This window comes from Oncorhynchus masou, chromosome 19 (assembly GCF_036934945.1).
Source record: "Oncorhynchus masou masou isolate Uvic2021 chromosome 19, UVic_Omas_1.1, whole genome shotgun sequence".
Lineage (NCBI taxonomy): Eukaryota > Metazoa > Chordata > Actinopteri > Salmoniformes > Salmonidae > Oncorhynchus > Oncorhynchus masou.
Genome location: NC_088230.1, coordinates 12,007,465 through 12,030,349, shown reverse-complemented (window position 1 = coordinate 12,030,349; position 22,885 = coordinate 12,007,465). Strand labels below are relative to the sequence as shown.

The window sequence follows — 22,885 nt, the reverse complement described above, 5'->3', positions numbered from 1 at the left end:
CCTTCTTCCACATGTTTGGTGTGTCTCCCAGATGGCTTGTGGCAAACTTTAAACAACACTTTTTATGGATATCTTTAAGAAATGGCTTTCTTCTTGCCACTCTTCCTTAAAGGCCAGATTTGTGCAATATACGACTGATTGTTGTCCTATGGACAGAGTCTCCCACCTCAGCTGTAGATCTCTGCAGTTCATCCAGAGTGATCATGGGCCTCTTGGCTGCATCTCTGATCAGTCTTCTCCTTGTATGAGCTGAAAGTTTAGAGGGACGGCCAGGTCTTGGTAGATTTGCAGTGGTCTGATACTCCTTCCATTTCAATATTATCGCTTGCACAGTGCTCCTTGGGATGTTTAAAGCTTGGGAAATCTTTTTTTATCCAAATCCGGCTTTAAACTTCTTCACAACAGTATCTTGGACCTGCCTGGTGTGTTCCTTGTTCTTCATGATGCTCTCTGCTCTTTTAACAGACCTCTGAGACTATCACAGTGCAGGTGCATTTATACGGAGACTTGATTACACACAGGTGGATTGTATTTATCATCATTAGTCATTTAGGTCAACATTGGATCATTCAGAGATCCTCACTGAACTTCTGGAGAAGTTTGCTGCACTGAAAGTAAAGGGGCTGAATAATTTTGCACGCCCAATTTTTCAGTTTTTGATTTGTTAAAAAGTTTGAAATATCCAATAAATGTCGTTCCACTTCATGATTGTGTCCCACTTGTTGTTGATTCTTCACAAAAAAATACAGTTTTATATCTTCATGTTTGAAGCTTGAAATGTGGCAAAGTTCAAGGGGGCCAAATACTTTCGCAAGGCACTGTATGATAGATTTCTTGTTTGTTTCTGTGATTGAAATGTATATGCTATAGAATGCTAAATGTGTCTGATCAGATATTAGCAAACTAATAGATGAGTTGCCACCTCCACTTATTTGCATCGCCAAAGATCAGATTATTATCAGACAAGTCAATGGCTTTTAGTCAGGATGTAGCCACTATAGGCTTTCGCGAGTGAAAAGTAAAATAATCAACCTGCTATACTAGGCTAGCGTAGGATACATAGCTAGCTAACATGATAGCAAAGTTTTCTGATAACACTGTTAGAAGAGCAAACTAAACAAAAAAATCAAATCATGAACACTCACCTCAATTCGGCTAACATTTTGCCAGCCTAATTGTAACCAAATATTCAAACTGAGATACGGTCATTGGTTGATTTATCAAGACGAGTCCCAAGACTTGTCTCAAAACAGCGCGTTAACGCTGTCGCAATCAGAACAGTGCCAACATTATAGTTGATAATACTTTAAAGCTATTGCTTTAAAATATTTTAAATGGTTGGATGACTTTGGGAGTTTCAGTAAGCAACAATTTGATATATGCCTTCAATTGCATTTGCCTACTTTATTCCAATATTTTCATCATTCAGTGATATTCATTCCCATAATTATTGATTGACCAATCCAGTCGTGGTTAAGAAAACGTGCATGCGTAGTGGTGGGCTTTGTGAAGTGACATGCTTCGCAAATTTTAGAACTGCCAGGAGGAGGGAAACAGCCTAGTAACAGGTGCTGCCTAGCAACCATCATTATGAAGCATCAAATCTCATGAACACACGCTGCTTATGGCAACAACAAGTGAAAGTTTTTGCATCATAAAATAAACATTGTAGAATCATCTGCACAACTGGAAGCTTTGGTGTTTTGGGAACCTACATTTAGTTTTTTTTGCATCCTAAAATAAACATTGTAGAATCATTCACACAACTGGACAGTTTTTGTGTTTTGAGAAGATATTTTTTTCCCCACAATGTGATGCTCCAACAAAATGTTTTCTGGGGAACGTTCTTGTAACATCAGGTGAATGGGCCAGGTGAAAAGGGTCCATATCGGGAATATACCTTTTTTATATATAGATTCTACAGAATACAGAACATTTCCAATGCATATTTTGAGTTTGTAGATAAGTACCATATCCTGACAAATTCTGACTCCAAAAGTGTCTTTTAGACTCATTATTTCAAACATTAGGAACACCCCTCCTTTATTTCTTTTTCATTGCCCTACAAGGTGTTGAAAGCGTTCTATGATGTCTCCAATGTTTCCCATAGTTGTGTAAAGTTGGCTAGATGTCCTTTGAATGGTGGGACCATTCTTGATACACACAGGAAACTGTTAAGCAAAAAACAAACTAGCAGCTTTACAGTTCATGACACAAACCGGTGCTTCTAGCACATATTACTATGCCCCATTCAAATGTACTTAAATATTTTTTCTTGCCTATTCACCCTCTGAATGGTACACATACATGATGTCCCAACAATGTTCCCACCAGACTGTTCCCACAACCTAATGAAACATTCTGGGAACCTTTAAAGAACAGACACAATGCGTTCTAGGAACATTCGTGCAACGTCAGGGGAATCTTTTTTGTACCCTAAAATAAATATTGTAGAATCATCCGCACACAACTGTTTTGGGAACATCTCTTTGTACCCACAATGTGACGTCCCCACAATGTTCTCACCAGACTGTTCTCACAACATTCTGGGAACGTTTAAAGAACAGATTAAAAGGTGCACTGTGTTTAAATCGCTTCGCCATTTCCTGTGTAACTAGTTCCTAACCTTTTTTTTGTTTTGATGCCCAAATAATAATTTCTAGTTGAATGAACATATGAGACAATTTGTGGAAACACATTTTAAGTTTTCTCATGTTGGAGCTATACTTGGGCCAACTAAACATTTTAAATTCAAGTAACACTTTGACCGAAGAGTTGAGTAAACAACACAAAAAGACCGTGGAACCAGTTACTTAATAATATTCAGTTGAAATATATATTTTTTTACAGTGTGGGAGAATAGGCAGACAGACCCTTTGGGCTTTGGGAGACGAGAGGGGGGCTTCTTTTGTTGGTTGTATACGTGCGCGTGTCTGTGTGTGTATGTATGTGTGTCTTTCTGCATGCATGCTCCGTCTCCTTTTCTGTGTGGCTTGTGGGGGCTTCCTCTGCCCGGCGCTTGCTGCAGATGCAGACTTTGGAAGCTGCAGGCTGGAGACAGGGGTTGACGGGCGGCTGAGCTGAGCAGCCCTGAGTACTGATTACTCGCTCCAATTGGTGGACAATTATTGCCCCATTTACAAGTAATAAATCAACAAGGAGGCAGAGAAAGGGAGGGAGGGAGGGGGAGGGAGGGAGGGAGGGAGGGAGGGAGGGAGGGGGAGGGAGGGAGGGAGGGAGGGAGGGAGGGAGGGAGGGAGGGGGGAGGGAGGGAGGGAGGGAGGGAGGGAGGGAGGGGGAGGGGGGAGAGAGGGCTGGGGGACACTGCAGTCTTACAGGGCCCATCAACTACGTGAATGTGTGTCTCATGTCTCAACCGCTCCCTGCTCTCGGTGAGCTCAAGGCCAACACAAAGGAAGAGTGGGCCGCTGGAAGAGAGGAGTTGAAAGGAAAAGTGTGTGTGCGTGTTCCTGTTGTTTCTGTGTGTGTGGCGGGATGGGGGGGGGGCAGCCTGTGGAAGGCTTTTAAGAGGTCAAATCAAATCAAATGTTATTGCAGTGTGTGTGCATGCGTGCATGTTTGTGTTTATGTACTGTATGTGTGTGTGTATCTGTCTGTGTGTGTTTCTGACCTCTGCTGGTGTCCCAGGTCTTGTAGCAGGGTGTCAGCCTGTCTGGGCCTTTCCCCGGCCTCCACATGGCCCAGGCTCTTCACCTCGCTGCGGACAAAGTACCAGAGCTCCCTCACACCGTTCTCTACCCTCCGCCTCAGCTCCTCCTGGGTGGGGCCTGGACCTGAGGGGTGGTGGGGTGGTGGGGATTGTGTAGGGAAGAGGGGAAGGAGGGAGGGAGCGAGGGGGGATACTATTATGAACATAAAGCACAGGTGGAATTGTCATTGAACAAATGGTAGCTTCAGGGACATACTGGATCGTCTGCTTTCTCAATCCCTGCCTCTCAACCTCCCTCCCAAGGGTTTGCTTTGATCAGAGCAGTATTAGCACATCTGTTTTGTCCGTACAGGATGGAACACCACACTTATACACATTTTACAGACACAATCTATTTTACAATAGTTATATTTTGTTTGTTTTTAGTCCTTCCTCTATTTCTGATGTCCATCCAGTTTGATTTATATTTGTAACTGTGCTATTTCACAAAAGTTCTGAACATATTTACATTTTACAGACCCCGTATGTTTTACATTAGTTATTTTGTTATTAGTCCCACCCTTCAGCTCCATTCAACCCCCCCATCTCTCTCTTTATTAACACCATCCATTTTGGATTTCTATTTGCCATATATTTTTCAACTGTGGTGTGATGCTTCACAAAAGTACTCAACCTTTCTATTCTCATAGCTTCTACAGATTGTAATTATTATTATTTATTTTTTGCTAAAGCGTAAGTTCTAGGCAAATGTTGCAATTCTTTAGCCATTCCTGGACCTGTGACCAAAAACGAGCTACATACAGACAATACCAAAATAAATGATCTAATGACTCTGCCTCCTCACAGCAAAATCTGCAGAGCTGGGAAGAATGTATCCCCCATATATATATCATTCTATTGTTTGCAATAATTTTGTATAGTAATTGAAAAGTGTTTCCACATATGTTGCCAAAGCAAACATATGGACACATATAGAATCAATGATGACGCAGATAGATCATAATAGGAAAAAATAATAATATTCAGTGAGTAGTAACATTTAACAGGACACTACAGTAAGAAATGAATGAGGACAATAATGAAATAGTGAGAAAGACACAGGTAGAAATGTTATTGCTCTGGTTGGTCGTTCCACTGGCTGTCCCTACGGGGTGGGGCAGGAAGCTACATATTTTGAGGCTGATATCGCACAAAGGGTTTTTTTCTCACAGATATTGGATTTTCTCCTTTTGCTTCAAAATTGTTGTATTGCTCTCTCTCTCACACTAATTCTATTCCATTCCCACGTTTACCCACTCACCTAGCAACTGCACTATCCTCCTGACGCTCACTTTTTAGACACACACAGATGCAAGCTTTAAAAAAGCATATACACACACACACACACACACTCACACACATTTTTCCTGTCAGCTGAGTTTAGCTGCTAGCATAGCATTGGATTAGCCTGATCTATCTGACTTCATACCAACTGATCCTATAGGTACAGTTCCACCTGGTCAACCCTTCCTATCTGGGATTCTCCCACAGCTTTCCTCTTCTCTCCCCCGACATGTCCTTCCCAGGTCCTGCTGTTCTGCTCACCATCTCCGGTCAGTCTCTGGAAGCTGTGGATCTTCTGCTTGGCTCTGGTCAGCTGGTCCTCCAGCGAGCGTAGTCTCCCCACAGCCAGGGCCCCTCCCTCTTCTACTTTGCCCTCAGGTATCCTGCAACAAGAGACGAGGGTGAGAGAGAGCAATGGGTATGGGAGTGTGTGGATGTGCGTGTGTTTGTTTTTCATAATCTTTCTCAGCTGGGTTAGTATATGAGTTACAGCTCTTATAGTGTGTGTGTGTGTGTGTGTGTGTGTGTGTGTGTGTGTGTGTGTGTGTGTGTGTGTGTGTGTGTGTGTGTGTGTGTGTGTGTGTGTGTGTGTGTGTGTGTGTGTGTGTGTGTGTGTAGCTCTTTGTGGCTGTCTTGATTAAATGTGAGCATGCATCAAAGAGTGTTCAATAGCACAGTATTTCAGTGAGCTTAGCAAATTTGCAGCTGAAAATCTTGCAAAGCTTAATTGCTAATTACAATTTAAATTACGCTCAGGCCGCCTTTCAGCCCATTTAAAATGTAGCCTACATTGCTCGCTTTTCACTAATGAGTATTTGTAAAGTATAATGCAGTGGTTTTCAACCGGGTTGCCTGTGAAACTTTTCCAAATCGTGTACATTTTTTGGAACACTCACTTGTAAACGTGACCTGTTGAATGTACAGGGAATTCTGACTTGGGAGCACCAGTGACGCTCGGATAATAAATGAAATGGCACATGTTTACATCTGTATCGTTGTTTCAAGTCCAGTGAACTCAGGCTGTTGCCACAATTGTATTATATGAGGGGCGCGCATCATGAGCAGTTTGTTTCATTTTACTTCACCTGTGAGAACCATTAGCATAGGCAAGTCTGATTAGAATTAACTGTACCACATCCTAAGACACAGGAACAAACGGAGCATGGATCTTTACAGATCCAATGCAGATAACCGCTTATCTGTAGTCCAAACCATTCAACAATTATTTTACTTTCTTAAAGGGGTACACAAAAATGAATCATCATGAGTAAGGAACTAATAGTTCAAATAAAATGTCATCCATAAAACATGGATCAGATGAGATGGAGGTCATTACCATTAAATAAATGAATAGGGATATTTTAGGCAAGCTGTAGAATTTTCAAGGTGTACCACAGTTCAATGCTACAATGCTGTATACAGTGTGCTATAGTTACTGGAAATGTCTCACTTGATACCATCTCCTGAGCATCTCAATTACTTCATGAAAAGGTTGTCCTCTTTTTCATAACACACAGATTACACATAGCCACGAACATGCTCGCACACACACACACACACACACACACACACACACACACACACACACACACACACACACACACACACACACACACACACACACACACACACACACACACACACACACACACACACACACACACACACACACACACACATCCAGTCATTCGTGAACCGAGACAGAAGCTTTGCTAATGAGTCATCAGGCACGCAAACTCAATTTGCTCCCTGAGTGGGGAACATCAGAAGCTGTCAGGCAGAAGGAGGAGACTTTTATAGTAACATGGGTCTATAACCTTATATCGTCATTATAAAACATGCACACACACATCAGAGAACTAAGCTAACAGCAGTGCGGGAGTAAAGAAATGAAGAAACGAAAAAAGGACTGATGAATAACCACTTGAAGTTCACATTTGGGCAGCAGTGGATAAGGGACAAGGTTAACCTTTCAAAACTCCCCTGTGATATTAGTTCATATTACTGTGAAATGGTCTTCCAACTCTCCCCGAGTCGCAGAAACTTGAGAAAGGGCTGTTTCACTTGCCTGAGTCTGACAAAGCTCTTACGAAGGAAGACCCATTGCGTGTGTTCTCCTTCTTCAAGGTCAGGGGTCAGCTCAGAAGTGTGCAACGTTCCAGATCGTTCAGTTAGAAGAAGTGTATTCATTACATTTCTATGGGTAACATTATATGAACGTTTAACTTCACTGTAAGAAGACAATGAGAGGAACTCCCAGAGGACACCACCTTACTGACCAGCTCACACGATCACGTAGGAACAAGGGCTGGGGGCTAGTTTAGAACGATGCAAGTTGCAGATTGTTCAGATAGAAATTCATGTAGACTATGATATAACATTATTCTCTGTCCTGTAGAATATATCATCATTTCATTTAAAGAGAGCCTCTGATTACAGCTCTATATGTTGTATTTCTATCTGCACCATTCTGAACGCTCTACATTACCGAAAATACCCCATGAGGATCCTGGAATGAAGAGGCAAACAAGTTTTTAGTTCCACAGTGTAGCACCCCCGACTAGAGACACAAATCCTTACAGCACTCACTCTATGTGATGCTAACAAAGGCTAACAAGCATAACATGTGTCTACTGCTAGCTCAGATGATAACAGAGAGACGTCAAATAGTAGACGCCTGCAGCCACAGACGTAAACATGTAAACACAGAGACAAAGACAACAGGAATGCAAACATAGCAACAACACCAAAGACGACCTACCACTGACAGAATACACATGAAATGAACAAAAAAGTGCTCAAAGGATCCCTGACATGAATATGTGCTATATTTTTGTCCCTAAGGACAAACAGAGCTGAGGCTAGACAGGGTAACTTGGAGGGTAAAGTATGTAAAACGACACAATCCAATCGTGCATTGTCTTCTATGCAGGTTTTAAAGGCAATGTTCCGCTGAGACCACATTCACGGTGAACACTATGTCCACTCAATCAGAAATGACTAATTAAATGTACATTTCGCTATAACCCGGATCTTCCGCGTTCTGATTGAATCTAGGCCTTTGTTTAATGAAACGGGAGAGGGATAGCGGACGGGAAAACTCCAACTGGGAGGGGGAGGGAGGAATGAAGAACACTGTTCAGTCTGAGTGAAAGAAGGACAGGCTGAGAATGAGGGAGCAGGGAGCCCCGCGGCAACGGCCACTGAGGCGGAAAGCAGGTGAGATTCCGCACGCACAGCCCCCGTTCCCTCGGAAACGCTGCCCACTGCCTCCTCATTGGCTCGCCTCCGCCTGGTAACCATGGAGTTAGGAGTCACATTAAGATCGGAGCTGGATACAGCAGTTTAAACGGGGGGGGTGAATAATGTGTGCGAGGCATAATGGTACTGCATACATATTTCTGTATTCCATTCACCTCCTCTGTTCCGAGACTTCATAGGTGACCTTAGAGCTGACTTGGGCAGAGACATACATATGGATAGGAATGTAAAGCACTGCTAGAATCACACAGATGAAAGTGGGGCTATATAAATACAATTTACATCTGGAAAAGACGGGTGCTGTGTGGAGCCGTGGGAGGAGGCCAAATATATATATATATATATATATGATGTGTGAGTGTGAGAGTGAGAGAGAGAGAGAGAGAGAGAGAGAGAGTGTTAAAGGCTGTGTATTGGAGTCAAAATCCCAGCTGGTGCTTGATACCCTATTACTCCAAACCTCAAATTCACTAGAAGTGAAGTACGAGCTAATCCACGCCCACACGTCCAGACTCCAGCTCTCTCCAGCTCATCTCTCCCAATCAGGCCAGGCTTACACAGTTGTTGTGCCCACAGACAGCTCACACAATGGGCTAGTGTTGCTGTCAGAGCCCCTGCCTTCCCTGAGACGACCAGGTCAACAGGAGTTCAGTCTGGAGGCAGTGGCAGTGGTAGCAGGCAGTGTCTGCTCAGTGGAACCATACTGGGCTAATGACATTACCCAGTAAATGAGTCCTCTCACCAGTCACCACACAAGGAATACAGTCAATGGCACACAGGCAGCGCTCAAGTCATGAGATAAGATCTTACATACAGAGAGACACAAAGATACACACACACAATGAGGCTATCGACACACAATGGGGGACACACATAGACAAGCAGACACACACATGCACAAATACTAGCAAGGCTCAAGCCAAGCCCTTCTGAGAAAACACATCTCTTTGCTCTCAGTTGGCTGTGTTTGAGAAGTGGATCATCTTTTTGTCAGCTAATTGCCACTTCACCGATTGCTTTCAAAATTGAACAAGAAAGAGTGATGTTTGATCAGATCAGGGGCGTAACTTGGGTTTAGAATTGGTCGGGGACATAATACAATGTACCGGTCAAAGGTTTGGACACCGACTCATTCAAGAGTTTTTCTTATTTTTTTTTTGTATTTTATACATTATATAATAATAGTGAATACATCAACACTATGAAATAACACAAATAGAATCATGCATTAACCAAAAAAGTGTTAAACAAATCAAAATATATTTTATATTTGAGACTCTTCAAAATAGCCACCCTTTGCCTTGATGACAGCTTTTCACACTCTTGGCGTTCTCTCAACCAGCTTCATAATGTCACCTGGAATGCATTTCAATTAACAGGTGTGCCTTGTTAAAAGTTAATTTGTGGAATTTCTTTCCTTCTTAATGTGTTTGAGCAAATCAGTTGTGTTGTGACAAGGTAGGGTGGTATACAGAAGATAGCCCTATTTGGTAAAAGACCAAGTCCATATTATGGCAAGAACAGCTCATATAAGCAAAAGAAATGACAGTCCATCATTACTTTAAGACATGAAGGTCAGTCAATACGGAAAATGTCAAGAACTTTTGAAGTTTCATCAAGGGCAGTTGCAAAAACCATCAAGCGCAATGATGAAACTGGCTCTCATGATGACCGCCACAGGAAAGGAAGATCCAGAGTTACCTCTGGATACGTTCATTAGATTTAACTGCACCTCAGATTGCGGGCCAAATAAAAGCTTCACAGAGTTCAAGTAACAGACACATCTCAACATCAACTGTTCACAGGAGACTGTGTGAATCAGGCCTTCATGGTTGAATTTCTGCAAAGAAACCAATACTAGATGACACAATACGAAGAAGAAACACGAGCAATGGACATTAGACAGGTGGAAATCTGTCATTTGGGATTTTTGGTTCCAACCGCTGTGTCTTTGTGAGATGCAGAGTAAGTGAGAGGAGGAGGTATGCAGGTGTGGCGGTGCTTTGCTGGTGACACTGTCAGTAATTTATTTAGAATTCAAGGCACGCTTAACCAGGGTGGTTTCCACAGAATTCTGCTGTGATACACCATCACATGTGGTTTGTGCTTAGTGGGACTATCATTTGTTTTTCAACAGGACAATGTCCCAAAACACACCTCCAGGCTGTGTAAGGGCTATTTGACCAAGATGGAGAGTGATGCACTGCTGCCCACATGAACTGGCCTCCACAATCGCCCAACCTCAACCCAACTGAGATGGTTGACCAACAGAAGGACAACCATCTCTGCAGCACTCCACCAATCAGACCTTTATGGTAGAGTTGCAAGACGGAAGCCACTCCTCAGTAAAAGGCACATGACAGTCCGCTTGGGGTTTGCCAAAAGGCACTGAATGCCAATTGTTATTTCAGGAGGAAACGTGGCCCCATACTACAGTAAAGCATGGTGGTGGCAGCATCATGCTGTGGGGAAGTTTTTCAGTGGCAGGGACTGGGAGACTAGTCAGGATCGAGTGAAAGATGAATGGAGAAAAGTACAGAGAGATCCTTGATGAAGACCTGCTCCAGAGCGCTCAGGACCTCAGACTGTGGCGAAGGTTCACCTTCTAACAGGATACCGACCCTAAGCAGACAGCCAAGACAATGCAGGAGTGGCTTCGGGACAAGTCTCTGAATGTCCTTGAGTGGCCCAGCCAGAGCCCAGACTTGAACCCGATCAAACATCTCTGGAGAGACCTGAAAATAGCTGTGCAGTGACGCTCCCCATCTAACATGACAGAGCTTGAGAGGATCTAAATTCGCACAAAAATGTATCCTGTTTTAACTTTGCACTTATGGGGTATTGCGTGTAGATTGATGAGGAAAAAAATACATTTGAATCAATTTTAGAATAAGGCTGTACTGTAACAAAAATGTGGAAAAGGAGAAAGAGTCTGTATACTTTCCAAATGCACTGAATGTGCTGTAATACAGTCAACATTGTATGGATTAATTTTATTTAAAAAAAGTGTTTTACTCCATTATGCAGCTGTTACATTTATCAGAACTGTATTTTGGACCTTTATATACACTTTGACGACTGTTGCTACACACACACGCACACAAACACGCACGCCTGCACATAAAGCACAGTTATAGATCTGCTGCATGGAGCATGGAGAACACCGAGCAATAGAGTAATCTGTCTCTCAGTCTCATTGGAGGCAGACAGTCAGACTGACAGACTCCAATAAGTCTACATCATTAGGAGGAGACCGTCTAATGGACAGATAATGGTCAATGGACACTGTAGAGAAAAACCAATAAAACCATTCAGCTCTTTCTTATTGTGTCTGTGTGTGCTCTAGCCTTTTGGGTGCCCTAAGTAAGATTTGATTGGGGGGGGCCCCCTGCGGTAAAACGTTAATGTGGCCATGCTCGAGACTGTGTTTTAGTTGTAAAGTACAGTGGGGGGGAGCAACCGCTTATGTCACTTATGCCTGCACCTGGCCCTGTCTGTGTGTGCTTGCAACCGGGCCTGTGTGTGTGCCTGCAAACTGCCCTGTTTGTAACGGATTTCCTCCTCTTCGTCTGAAGAGGTGTAGCAAGGATCAGACCAATACGCAGCGTGGTAAGTGTCCATGTTTTAATAGAAAAGACTGAACATGACACAAATACAAAATAACAAAGTGAAATGGAAACGAAACAGTCCCGTGTGGCACAAACACCGACACAGGAAACAATCACCCACAAAATACCCAAAGAATATGGCTGCCTAAATATGGTTCCCAATCAGAGACAACGATAAATACCTGCCTCTAATTGAGAACCAATCTAGGCAACCATAGACCTACATAAACACCTAGATGGAAACAACCCCATAAATCTACAAAAAACCCTAGACAGTACAAACACCCTAGATGAGACAAAAACACACATATCACCCATGTCACACCCTGACCTAACCAAAATTATAAAGAAAATAAAGAATACTAAGGTCAGGGCGTGACACTGTTTGTGTGCTTGAGCATGAAGACTGTACATCTCTCTCCATTCCATTTCGTCCATGTCAGTCCCTCCACTTTCTTTCCCTCCTGTCCATGTTATCATAGCGACCTGCACTCAGTGGCGTATTTTTACAAATTTTGCCATGAGGCCTGGAGAAAATGATGCTGTTTAAGAGCTAATTTCCTGCTATAAAAAATAAAATCATGGCTTATAACGTGGGCCCCTTGCCTTGCGGGGGCTACTGGGGTGTGTGCTACAACAGTGCCTGCACTGCTCTCCTCTCTCTTTAACAGTCCTCTTCTTCCACCCATCCCTAAATATCTGCATGGTGCAGACCTCACCTCATCCATCATCCCTCCCTTTCTCCATCCGCATGCCTGGGGATCGATCAGACCCTCATCGCTCTGGCCACCTGTTTTTTGACATGCGCACACACGCGCACACACATTCTCTCTCTCTCTTTCTCTCTTGCCATATCTCTTGCGCGTGTAATCATCTCTGTGTGAGACACACCAGGTGATTGACAGCTGTGGAGAGAGCGGCACCAGAGGCAGATCGCCACACCGACCCTGTGTTCACCCCTCATTAGTGCTGCTGGGTGATTGGTGGGTGGGCTATCGGCCTGTCTCTCAAATCTGTGAGGGAAAGGCTGAGTGGGAGTTAATGTAGTGGAGGTGTGAGATACTGAGTTAATGGCTGCACCTCAGGGTGACTACATTGCGATACATGCTCACATGTCGTGTGCCACGTCATCAACTCCACAGTCCGACACCAGATTTCTATATCATGTGATGAGTTAGCTGACATATTAAACACAACAAGTTCAACACCTATCCAGGCATTGTAGTCAACCTGAAACTAGTCACAGCCATAATTCACTCAGTGAGTTGGTGACATACGCGTACAAAACATTAACAACACTTGCTCTTTCCATGACATAGCATTCACCTGGATTCACCTGGTCAGTCTATGATCCCTTAATGATGCCAAATGTTAAATCCACTGTTGTGGAAATTCTTACACGGGGACACTCGAAGTCAATCTTAAATTAATCATTGTCTATTTGTCAGCATGTTGGAAAGGTTCCAACTATCTCAATGCACCATAGTACACACGTCAATCAGAAGCTCTGCCGGGGCAGTCCCAGCAGTTTGTCTTATATACGGCTATACCCAGACAAGTTATATTTGCATAATTTAGCATAATTAATTAATCATTACGCTTTTGTTTCATTCATGTGACTGACCAATATCTCACGAGGCTTCTTCTCTCTAAGCTGAGACCTTGATACTGAGATATCTTTAGTTCGTTCTCAAAACAAGGTCTGGGCGTACCGCCAAATTGCAGCTACTGATAGTGAGGATTTGCACAGTGAGTCACTTGAATGAACACAGAAATTGGTTTATAGAACAGCACATCAATAGAACACGGAAATGAGTTAACATGATATTACACTACTTCAATCAGTGTAGATGAAGGGCTTAAAGAATACTTTTTAAGCCTTGAGACATGTAAGTGCCTTTGAACAGCGTATGGTGGTAGGTGCCAGGCGCACCGGTTTGTGTGTGTCAAGAACTGCAACGCTGCTGGGTGTGTATCAAGAATGGTCCACCACCCAAAGGACATCCAGCCATCTTGACACACCTGTGGGAAGCATTGGAGTCAACATGGGCCAGCATCCCATGTAGAGTCCATGCCCTGAGGAGCTGAGGCTGTTCTGAGGGAAAAACTCAATATTGGGAAGGTGTTCTTAATGTTTTGTACAGTCAGTGTATATAGTAAGTTAGTCAAACAGTGAGTCAGTGAGTATGTCAGTTCGTGACAACTAGGTGGGAAGAGCCACACCACTCAGGCCGGCTGTCACAACCAAGCACACGCACACACACAAAGGCCCTGGTCCATGTCTGTGCCAGCAGTTAGGTGGTTGAGAAGGTCAGGGTCTCTCTTATTACGCAGATAAGACACATCTCCGCAGCGGTCTCCTGGCTTGGGCCTGCTTCAGTTCAGACTCACCGCTACACACACTTACATACCCATCTACCCAGCCTCATAGCTCTGGCATGTCATCTCTGATAATTAGCTATATAGATTAGTGGGACTTTAGCAAGAGAGCAAGACATTACCTTTATGATGCTGGGTGTTAACACTGGTCCTGACCTGCTCTAACAGAGTAGACTGACTGGATCCAGAGCGCTGGCTCTATCTGTTCAATAACAACAAACACAAGGAATGCACTGTCTCTGACTGAGACCCATCTGGACAGTGCCTGTTTGAAGGCTGGACTTGTTTTGGTGCCATGAATCCTACCTTTGCTTTCAAGCCAATTCTGAATAATTACAAAAGCAAGGGATTTAATCAGAGACCAGCTGTCTGAAGTGTGTGTGCTTCAAAGCAATTGAGGATATCACAGGAGGGAACTGAATGCTGCACCTACAGCTGGACTTATGACTAATGCAGGCCCTCATACACACACACACACACACACACACACACACACACACACACACACACACACACACACACACACACACACACACACACACACACACACACACACACACAAACCAGACACAGACTAACCCCCCTCTCACACACATCCCCCCCTCCGGGTAGTTACCTGAGGGACTCTGCCATGCGTCTCAGGTCCTCGTTCTGCTGCTTGAGGCGCTCCAGTTTGGCCAGGATCTTAGATAGCTCGCGGCTGGACCTCTCAGGGTGTTCGCTGTCTCTCACCAGATGGCCCCCGATGTAGAAGAGCAGCGTGCCCCACGCCAGCAACACCAGGGTGATCCAGCGCCACGAGCCCGCCCAGGGCCGCATCGTAGTTCAGCCTGGCCACCCACACACACCGTCGCGCCCCGTCACAATACCCACCAGGGCATCCTCTATGGCACCGCGGGGCAGGGGGAGGGAGGTAGTAAGAGAGACGAGGGGTTTTGTGGAAGGCGTGAAAGGGGATACAATTGGGTGTTTCTTTGGTGAGTATTCCGACCAGTCTCCTCTTCTTGTGCTAGAGCATGTTTTTCTCCTCAGAGGGTTCACTGACTGACTAAGGCTCCTGGCTGTTGTTCCTGTCCTGCAGGGGTCTCCACCTCCTGTTTTTTCGTGCTCCTTGGTGACTGTGTGTTTATCGTTCCACTCTTTGCCCCTTGCTGGTTGCACCTGGTTTGTACACGTCACCTTTTCCTCCGGTCCTGATTACTTCATGTGTTTGGCCTGGCTCCTATGGGGACAGAAAGCGAAAGAGAGGTTGTCAGACGGACAGAAAGACAAGGGGACGGATGGATGGGCGGACGAAGGGACAGACGCTCAGACACACACCCAACCCCACACATAGACACACAGAGAGAGATGGTCAAACATACAGACAGACAGAGAGACATATGCCTGGGAGAAGAGCTGAGCATCAGACATGCCACAGACAGTCCCAGAGAAGCACAGACACAGCTCAAAGGAACAAGGTTTGCTGGGTGTAACAGGCTCAGCAGCCCAGGCTCAGCAGCAGCCCCTCAGGATTGATCAGCATGACACCGCAATTTACATTTTCAGCGTGATGAGAAACACAATGCACTGTGATGAGGAGGCAGAGAGACAGGGATGTTTTGTTTACTCACTCTCTTCCTCTCTTCTCTCTCTCTCTCTCTCTGCCTTTCTCTCTCCCAGTCTCTCTCTCGTTCTTTCTTTCTCTCTCTCCACCTCTCCTCTCACTTTTAGGCATGGCTAAGCCTAATGGCTAATGACTTCCCATGGTGATGGCTAAATCCCCGGCCGTTCCCTTGGTTTTCACCTGTACACTCCCGCTGCCATCGCCATTGTCTTTGTGACGATGTGCGAACACTGTCAAGGTGATGTGACGAGCCCAATGGAGCATGTGGAAAAAAATCCCTGTATCATCACTTCACCTCCCCCACATCACTGAGAGAGAGAGAGAGAGAGAGAGAGAGAGAGAGAGAGAGAGAGAGAGAGAGAGAGAGAGAGAGACGGACGTGCGTGCGTGCGTTGCCGGGTTATGACAATACACCCCTTTTCAATCAGCTCCAAAACCCAACAAAGCACTGGACCTACAGATGCTGTGTATGGACCGTGCTTTGAGACATGACAGGGAATGTCATGTGTGCGTTCCTATCTGTATGTGTGGTCTCACTCGGATGTGTGTGTGATCATTATCACCTGGGACTAGCGTGGTAACACATAAGTAGGTTAGCTGCACTGCCAGTGTACGTCAGCATGTGAATTATGGAGCATGCTGCGTAGTTGGTATGTAGGACATAAGTGGTGCCATGTAGGCCCTTCATGTTTCGCTGACAACACTCCTGAACACAACTGCGGGCATGCACACACATCCTCTCCCCTTGTCTACTTCTCAAAACACATTGGAGGCGAAGGTCAAACGGAAAGGACCTCTGGCTTTCTCATCCAATGGGTTTTGAGAAGTAGGCGAGCATAGAGGAGAGACGACGCAAGGAGAACGCAATTGAGATCTTCCCACACACAACAAGTTGTAATGGCCGACCAGTCCTTCTGGCCTGCTATTGAGAGCCAAAATGACATCGTGCCACTGTGCTCCGTGGCGGCTCTGCACTGTTGTTGTGACTAACACGAGCTGACATGAGGACAGGTTGACGTACTGTATGCAGGGCAAGGATAATGCTGAGCTGTGTTTTTATTATGGGAAATAAGCAGTGCTGAGGATTAGCTGCTGCCAGCTAATGCATTTGCTTGGTGGAGGGGGACTGTGAATCACTCGTCATCATGTTATAGGGAGACAGGTTGTCTGGCTGGAGTAGTAATGAAGATTGTGTTAAGTGGGCTTGGACCGCGTCAGGGTGAGCACCACAGTAGCACTGGTCCCAGATTTGTTTGGCTGTATGGCCATGTCATATATGCTCTTTGACATACAGTACAAACAGATCTGGAACCAGGCTAGTGTCTCCTGACACAGCCTTTAAAAAGATCTGTTGGTGCTTTGGCAAGACATTCATCTCCCGTGGGCAGATTTTGCTTGTAGAAGAATCTGCTGGGACTGATTGGGATGCGTGAGATAACGAGCAGCATTTAGTTCCGGTTTTTGGGGCTTTCGTCACAGGTTGTTTGGCCGTATCAGGATTGGGGCGAAGGCGGTGCTTCAACTGCTATGCCTCGAATGCTTAGCGCTGTGCCCACACAGATTAGAAAGGGAGGGTGGGGGGGGGGGGGAGGGGGGGGGGGGTTGCGAGGGTGTAGAACTCTCAATTTCTAACATGTGTAAACACAGATGTTAATCATTCGGGCTGACCAAATTATGTGAGATTTTACTTCTGGGTTAGCAGAGATTAGCAAAACAATGACTATGGCCCCTTGCTACCCCAGACAATAAAATAATAAATAGAGAGGGAACACACTACCCTCAGTGCCAGAGTTCACCATAGCACAGACCAATATTTGCTATTTGCTAATAGGGGGAATGGGGAAGCTTGTGGCACACTCTGTATCAGTAGGTTACAATGAATTTAGTACAATAGAATAGTTGGAAACTATAAGTGAAACTGAAATGGAAGGCTGCCTTCTATGCTGTCTGATTCAATGGTTCAATACAGACATCGTTGTTGTGAATATGAGGTGAAAGAGGAGAGGTGACACTCTTCAGACACTTGCGTTTCACAGTAATGAAAATGTGAGATCCACACATCAACCCTGAGATTCACGTATAGGTTTAGGCTAAGTGATACCTTATGGAATGTGGGAGAAAATCACAACCTATGCCATGAAATCTACTTTGTTCAAATGGTGAATAATATGTATTCTCATTTCCTTCTACAGTAGAAGTAGTCTAGAGCCACGACAGGATCGGTGGGTCCCCCATGGGACAGTTGCGTTAACATAGGCTAATCGCATTAGCCTGAGGTTGTAAGTAACAAGAACATTTCCCAGGACATAGACATATCTGATATTGACAGAAAGCAACAATTCTTGTTAATCTAACTGTGCTGTTCAATTTACAGTAGCTATTACAGTGAAAGAATACCATGCTATTGTTTGAGGAGAGTGCACAGCTATGAACTTGAAAAGTTATTAATAAACCAATTAGGCACATTTGGGCAGTACTGATACAACATTTTCAACAGAAATACAATGGTTCATTGGATCAGTCTAAAACGTTGCACATGCACTGCTGCCATCTAGTGGCCAGAATCTAAATTGCACCTGGGCTGGAGATCTACATTCTGGCCTTTCACTTGCATTTCAAAGATGATGGACAAAACAAATACAATAAAATAATTTTACCTGATCTAATGGTTCATATTATCCTACATTCATTTCACATTTCCACAAACTTCAACGTGTTTCCTTTCAAATGGTATCAAGAATATGCATATCCTTGCTTCAGGACATGAGATACAGGCAGTTAGATTTGGGTAAGTCATTTTAGGCGATGCAGATCCATAAGAGTTAATCTATGAGTATTTCTCAATATGCGTACTACCATGCTCCGAGGACTCTAATTGATGCAAGGGAGGGTTGGAGCATGGAATGCTTTTCCAACAGTCTTGAAGGAGTTCTCACATATGCTGAGCACTGCTTTTCCTTCACTCTGTGGTTCAACTCATCCCAAAACATCTCAATTGGGTTGAGGTCAGGTGATTGTGAAGGCCAGGTCATCTGATGCAGCACTCTGTCACTCTCCATCTTGGTCAAATAGCCCTTACACATCCTGGAGGTGTGTTTTGGTTCATTGTCCTGTTGAAAAAAATTATAGTCCCTCTAAGTGCAAACCAGATGGAATGGCATATCGCTGAAGAATGCTATGATAGCCATGCTGGTTAAGTGTGCCTTGAATTCTAAATAAATCACTAACAGTGTCACCAGCAAAGCACCTCCACACAATCACACCTCCTCCTACATGCTTCACAGTGAGAACCACACATGCAGAGATCATCTGTACACCTATTCTGCGTCTCACAAAGACACGGCGGTTGGAACCAAAAATCTCAAATTTGGACACATCAGACTTCCACCAGTCTAATGCCAATTCCTCGAGTCTATTCTTCTAATTTGTTTCCTTTAGTCGTGGTTTCTTTGCAGCAATTCGACCATGAAGGCCTGATTCACAGTCTCCTCTAAACAGGTAATGTCTGTTACTTGAACTCTGTGAAGCATTCATTTGGGGCTGTAATTTGAGGTGCAGTTAATTGCCAATTTCTGAGGCTGGTAACTCTAATGAACTTATCCTCTGCAGACGAGGTAACCATGGGTCTTCCTTTCCTGTGGCGGTCTCATGAGAGCGAGATTCATCATAGTGCTGGATAGTTTTTGCGACTGCACTTGAAGAAACTTTAAAAGTTCTTTACATTTTCTGGATTGACTGACCTTAATCATGGACTGTGATTTTTCTTTGCTTATTTGAGCTGTTTTTGCCATAATATGGACTTTGTCTTTTACCAAATAGGACTATCTTTTGTATACCAACCTTACCTTGTCACAACACAACTGATTGTCTCAAATGCATTAAGAATGAATGAATTAATGCATTTCACAAATTAACTTTTAACAAGGCACACCTGTTAATTGAAATGCATTCCATGCGAATACCTCATGAAGCTGGTTGAGAGAATGCCAAAAGTGTGCAGAGCTGTCATCAAGGCAAAGGGTGGCTACTTTGAAGAATTTCAAATCTAAAATATATTTTGATTTGTTTAATACTTTTTCGGTTACTACATGATTCCATATGTGTTATGTCATTGTTTTGATGTCTTCAATATCATTCTACAATGTAGAAAATAATACAAATAAAGAAAAACCCTGGAATGAGTAGGTGTCCAGACATTTGACTGGTATTGTATATATATACCGTACACTGTATATATATACATTTTTGTCATTTAGCAGACGGTCTTATCCAGAGCGACTTAGTGCATTCATCTTAAGATAGCTGCAATGCCGTAAGGTGGCGATTACTTTTTCACACAGTAGCTTTAGGTGTTGCATAACTTTGTTAATGAAATCAATTAAATAAGTATGTCATTGTCGTGTTCTTTGTTCAATGAGGTTCCCTTTATCTAACATTAGGTTATGTTAAAGATCTAAAAACATTCAGTATCAAAAATATGCAAAAGTAGAGAAAATGTGATAGGGAGCAGATGCTTTTTCACAGCACTGTAAGTCGACAACCACATATCACAGGAAGAGTACGTCCACTTTTCCTTAATAAAGCAGCTATTAGCAAACTCAGAGCTAGAGGAAGGGGGGTGGTTGAGGCGAGGAGGGGGATTATTTAAGAGGTAGGGTTTCAGCTGCTTTCGGGAAAATGGGCAGGGACTGAGCTTGGACTGGGCTGAGCGGGAGCTGTCCTCAAGAGACTAGAGGTGACAGAACGGAGTGCTCGGGTTGGGGTGTAGGGGGATTTGAGGATAGCTGAAGGTAGGGAGGGGGCAGTTCCTCTTGCTGCTCCGTAGCCAAGCACCAGGGATGCGAGTGGTTGCGAGCTTTGACTGGAAGCCAGTGGAATGTATGGAGGAGCGGGGTGACATGGAGAACGTGGGAAGGTTGAAAACCAGGGGGGCTGCAGCATTCAGGGGTTTGATGGCACAAGCGGGGAGCCCAGCTAATAGCGAGATGCAGAAGTCAAAAAATTATAATGTCAGGTCTAAACCAGAAAATCGAAAATCCTGCCTCAGCACCAGAGTCATTTGAAGTGGAAGGACCACGAGGTCCTGCTGACAGCGGTGACATTTTCAGACAAGTTAGTCGTTTAGTGGTTGTTTCTGACCACAATTTCCCCCTCTCCTCTTCCCCTCAAAAAAAGAGCAACCTGATGTAAAGTGAAGCGCCAGCGACTCCAGCCTAAATTAAATATGTGACTCTTTTTTTACATTTGCACTAGAGGGAATATGGGTGAATAGAAGGGAATAAAAGATGTGTAGCGCTATTCGTAAGTGGGTAGACTCAAGCCACCGCCATCTCGCCAATCTTCTTACCGACTAGGCTTGGGCGGTATACCTTATATACCGTATATTGGGGTATATAGAAATGAAAACTAGTAATTTTATCTTTTTCAATACATTTTAATATTTGTGGCTACTTTTTAAGTGAATACCTGAGGTCAACTTGTGCAATACATTTGGAGAAAACGTAGATTGCATGATTCATTTCACCTGTCACATTATTTTACATTGTGAAGCTTACTGTGGTTCCCCAGAACAGTTGAGCCAGTCATGTGTTTGTTTGTAAATAGCACAACGAGAGAAAGCTGGAGCGGATGAGTCCAAATGTGTATTGACTGGGGTCGCGTTTATATTGAAAACCCAACAGTGTCTTTTCTTGCTTCAGTAGAGGGATCAGGGACGTGCAACTATAGTTTTCCACAGTAGATACATTAGTGCAACACATTCAGCAAAAAATGGCTTGATTTTCATCAGATGACAACGGAAGTGCAACGCTATTTGACTAGCAGCCAAACAATTAAAGGAGTTTACATTGAAAAATCAATGTCTTTAATTCGCAAAAAAAAAAGATCCTTGGCCATCAAATTTCATACGTTTATCATGTAAAGAATGTAGCTTAAAGTTAATCTTGCAATAACTTAAAAGCATGCAGCTACACTGTGAGAAGTAGCCTACAGGAGAACAGTATCTGCACATCAGTCAGAGCACTGTCTACTGGTATAATGCCCGTTGGTGAATTCTCATCCCGAGAAGTGCAACTGAAGCACAAAATTAGTCTGATGCCGAGCAAAAATTACAATAAGAAGCATTTTAGATCTGTATTTACAAAACACAGCAAGATATTTCTTTGGCGTTCTATCTCATTTTCCTCCCTGAAAAATGGAAACTTCTGCGTTAAAGCAACCCCTAAGTTTAAGTTGCTAGTTATCTAAGTAAGTGGCTGAATTAATAAGTGACAATGGGCCTCAGGATCTCGTCACGCTATCACTGTTCATTACAATTGCCATTAATAAAATGCAACTGTGTTCGTTGTCCGTAGATAATGCCTGCCCATACCTTAACCGCACTGCCACCATGGGGCACTCTGTTCACCAAGTTGGCATCATCAATCCGCTCGCCCACACAATGCCATACACGTGGTTTGCGGTTGTGAGACCAGTGGGACCTACTGCCAAATTATCTAAAACGACATTGGAGACGGCAAATGGTAGAGAAATTAACATTCAATTCTCTGGCAACAGCTCTAGTGGACATTCCTGCTTCAGCATGCCAATTGCACACTCCCTCAGAACTTGAGACATTGTGACACTGTGGCATTGTCTTGTGTGACAAAACTGCACATTTTAGAGTGGCCTTTTATTTTCCCCAGCACAAGGTGCACCTGTGTAATGATCATGCTGTTCAATCAGATTCTTGATATGCCACACCTGTCAGGTGGATCGATTATCTTGGAAAAGGAGAAATGGTCACTAACAGAGGTGTAAACAAATTTGTGGAAAGAAATTGGAGAGAAATAAGATTTTTGTGCATATAGAACATTTCTGGGATCTTTTATTTCAGCTCATAAAACATGGGACCAACACTACGTATAACTTTATTAGCTGGATTGCCTATCTTTGCAATTAATTTATGTCTGTTTGTGCTCGTATGCATATTTAGCTAGCAGCCTCCATGGAATTTCACTGTTTACTTGTGCTTATTTTGTTAGCATTCTGATAATAGAC

The 22,885-nt window shown here is 43.8% G+C and overlaps 1 protein-coding gene across 1 annotated transcript in view; it reads right to left on the bottom strand.

Annotated features, from left to right (window-relative positions):
• The window catches only part of LOC135505812 (alpha-(1,6)-fucosyltransferase-like), a 159,305-nt gene that overhangs the window by 46,459 nt on the left and 89,961 nt on the right, over positions 1–22,885 (bottom strand). The window contains exons 2-4 of the mRNA XM_064924966.1: positions 14,858–15,463; positions 5,255–5,376; positions 3,632–3,794 (exon numbers count right to left, since the gene is read on the bottom strand). Coding sequence (XP_064781038.1) covers positions 3,632–3,794; positions 5,255–5,376; positions 14,858–15,060 — 488 coding nt within the window. The 5' untranslated portion in view covers positions 15,061–15,463. The remainder of the gene's footprint in view (positions 1–3,631; positions 3,795–5,254; positions 5,377–14,857; positions 15,464–22,885) is intronic.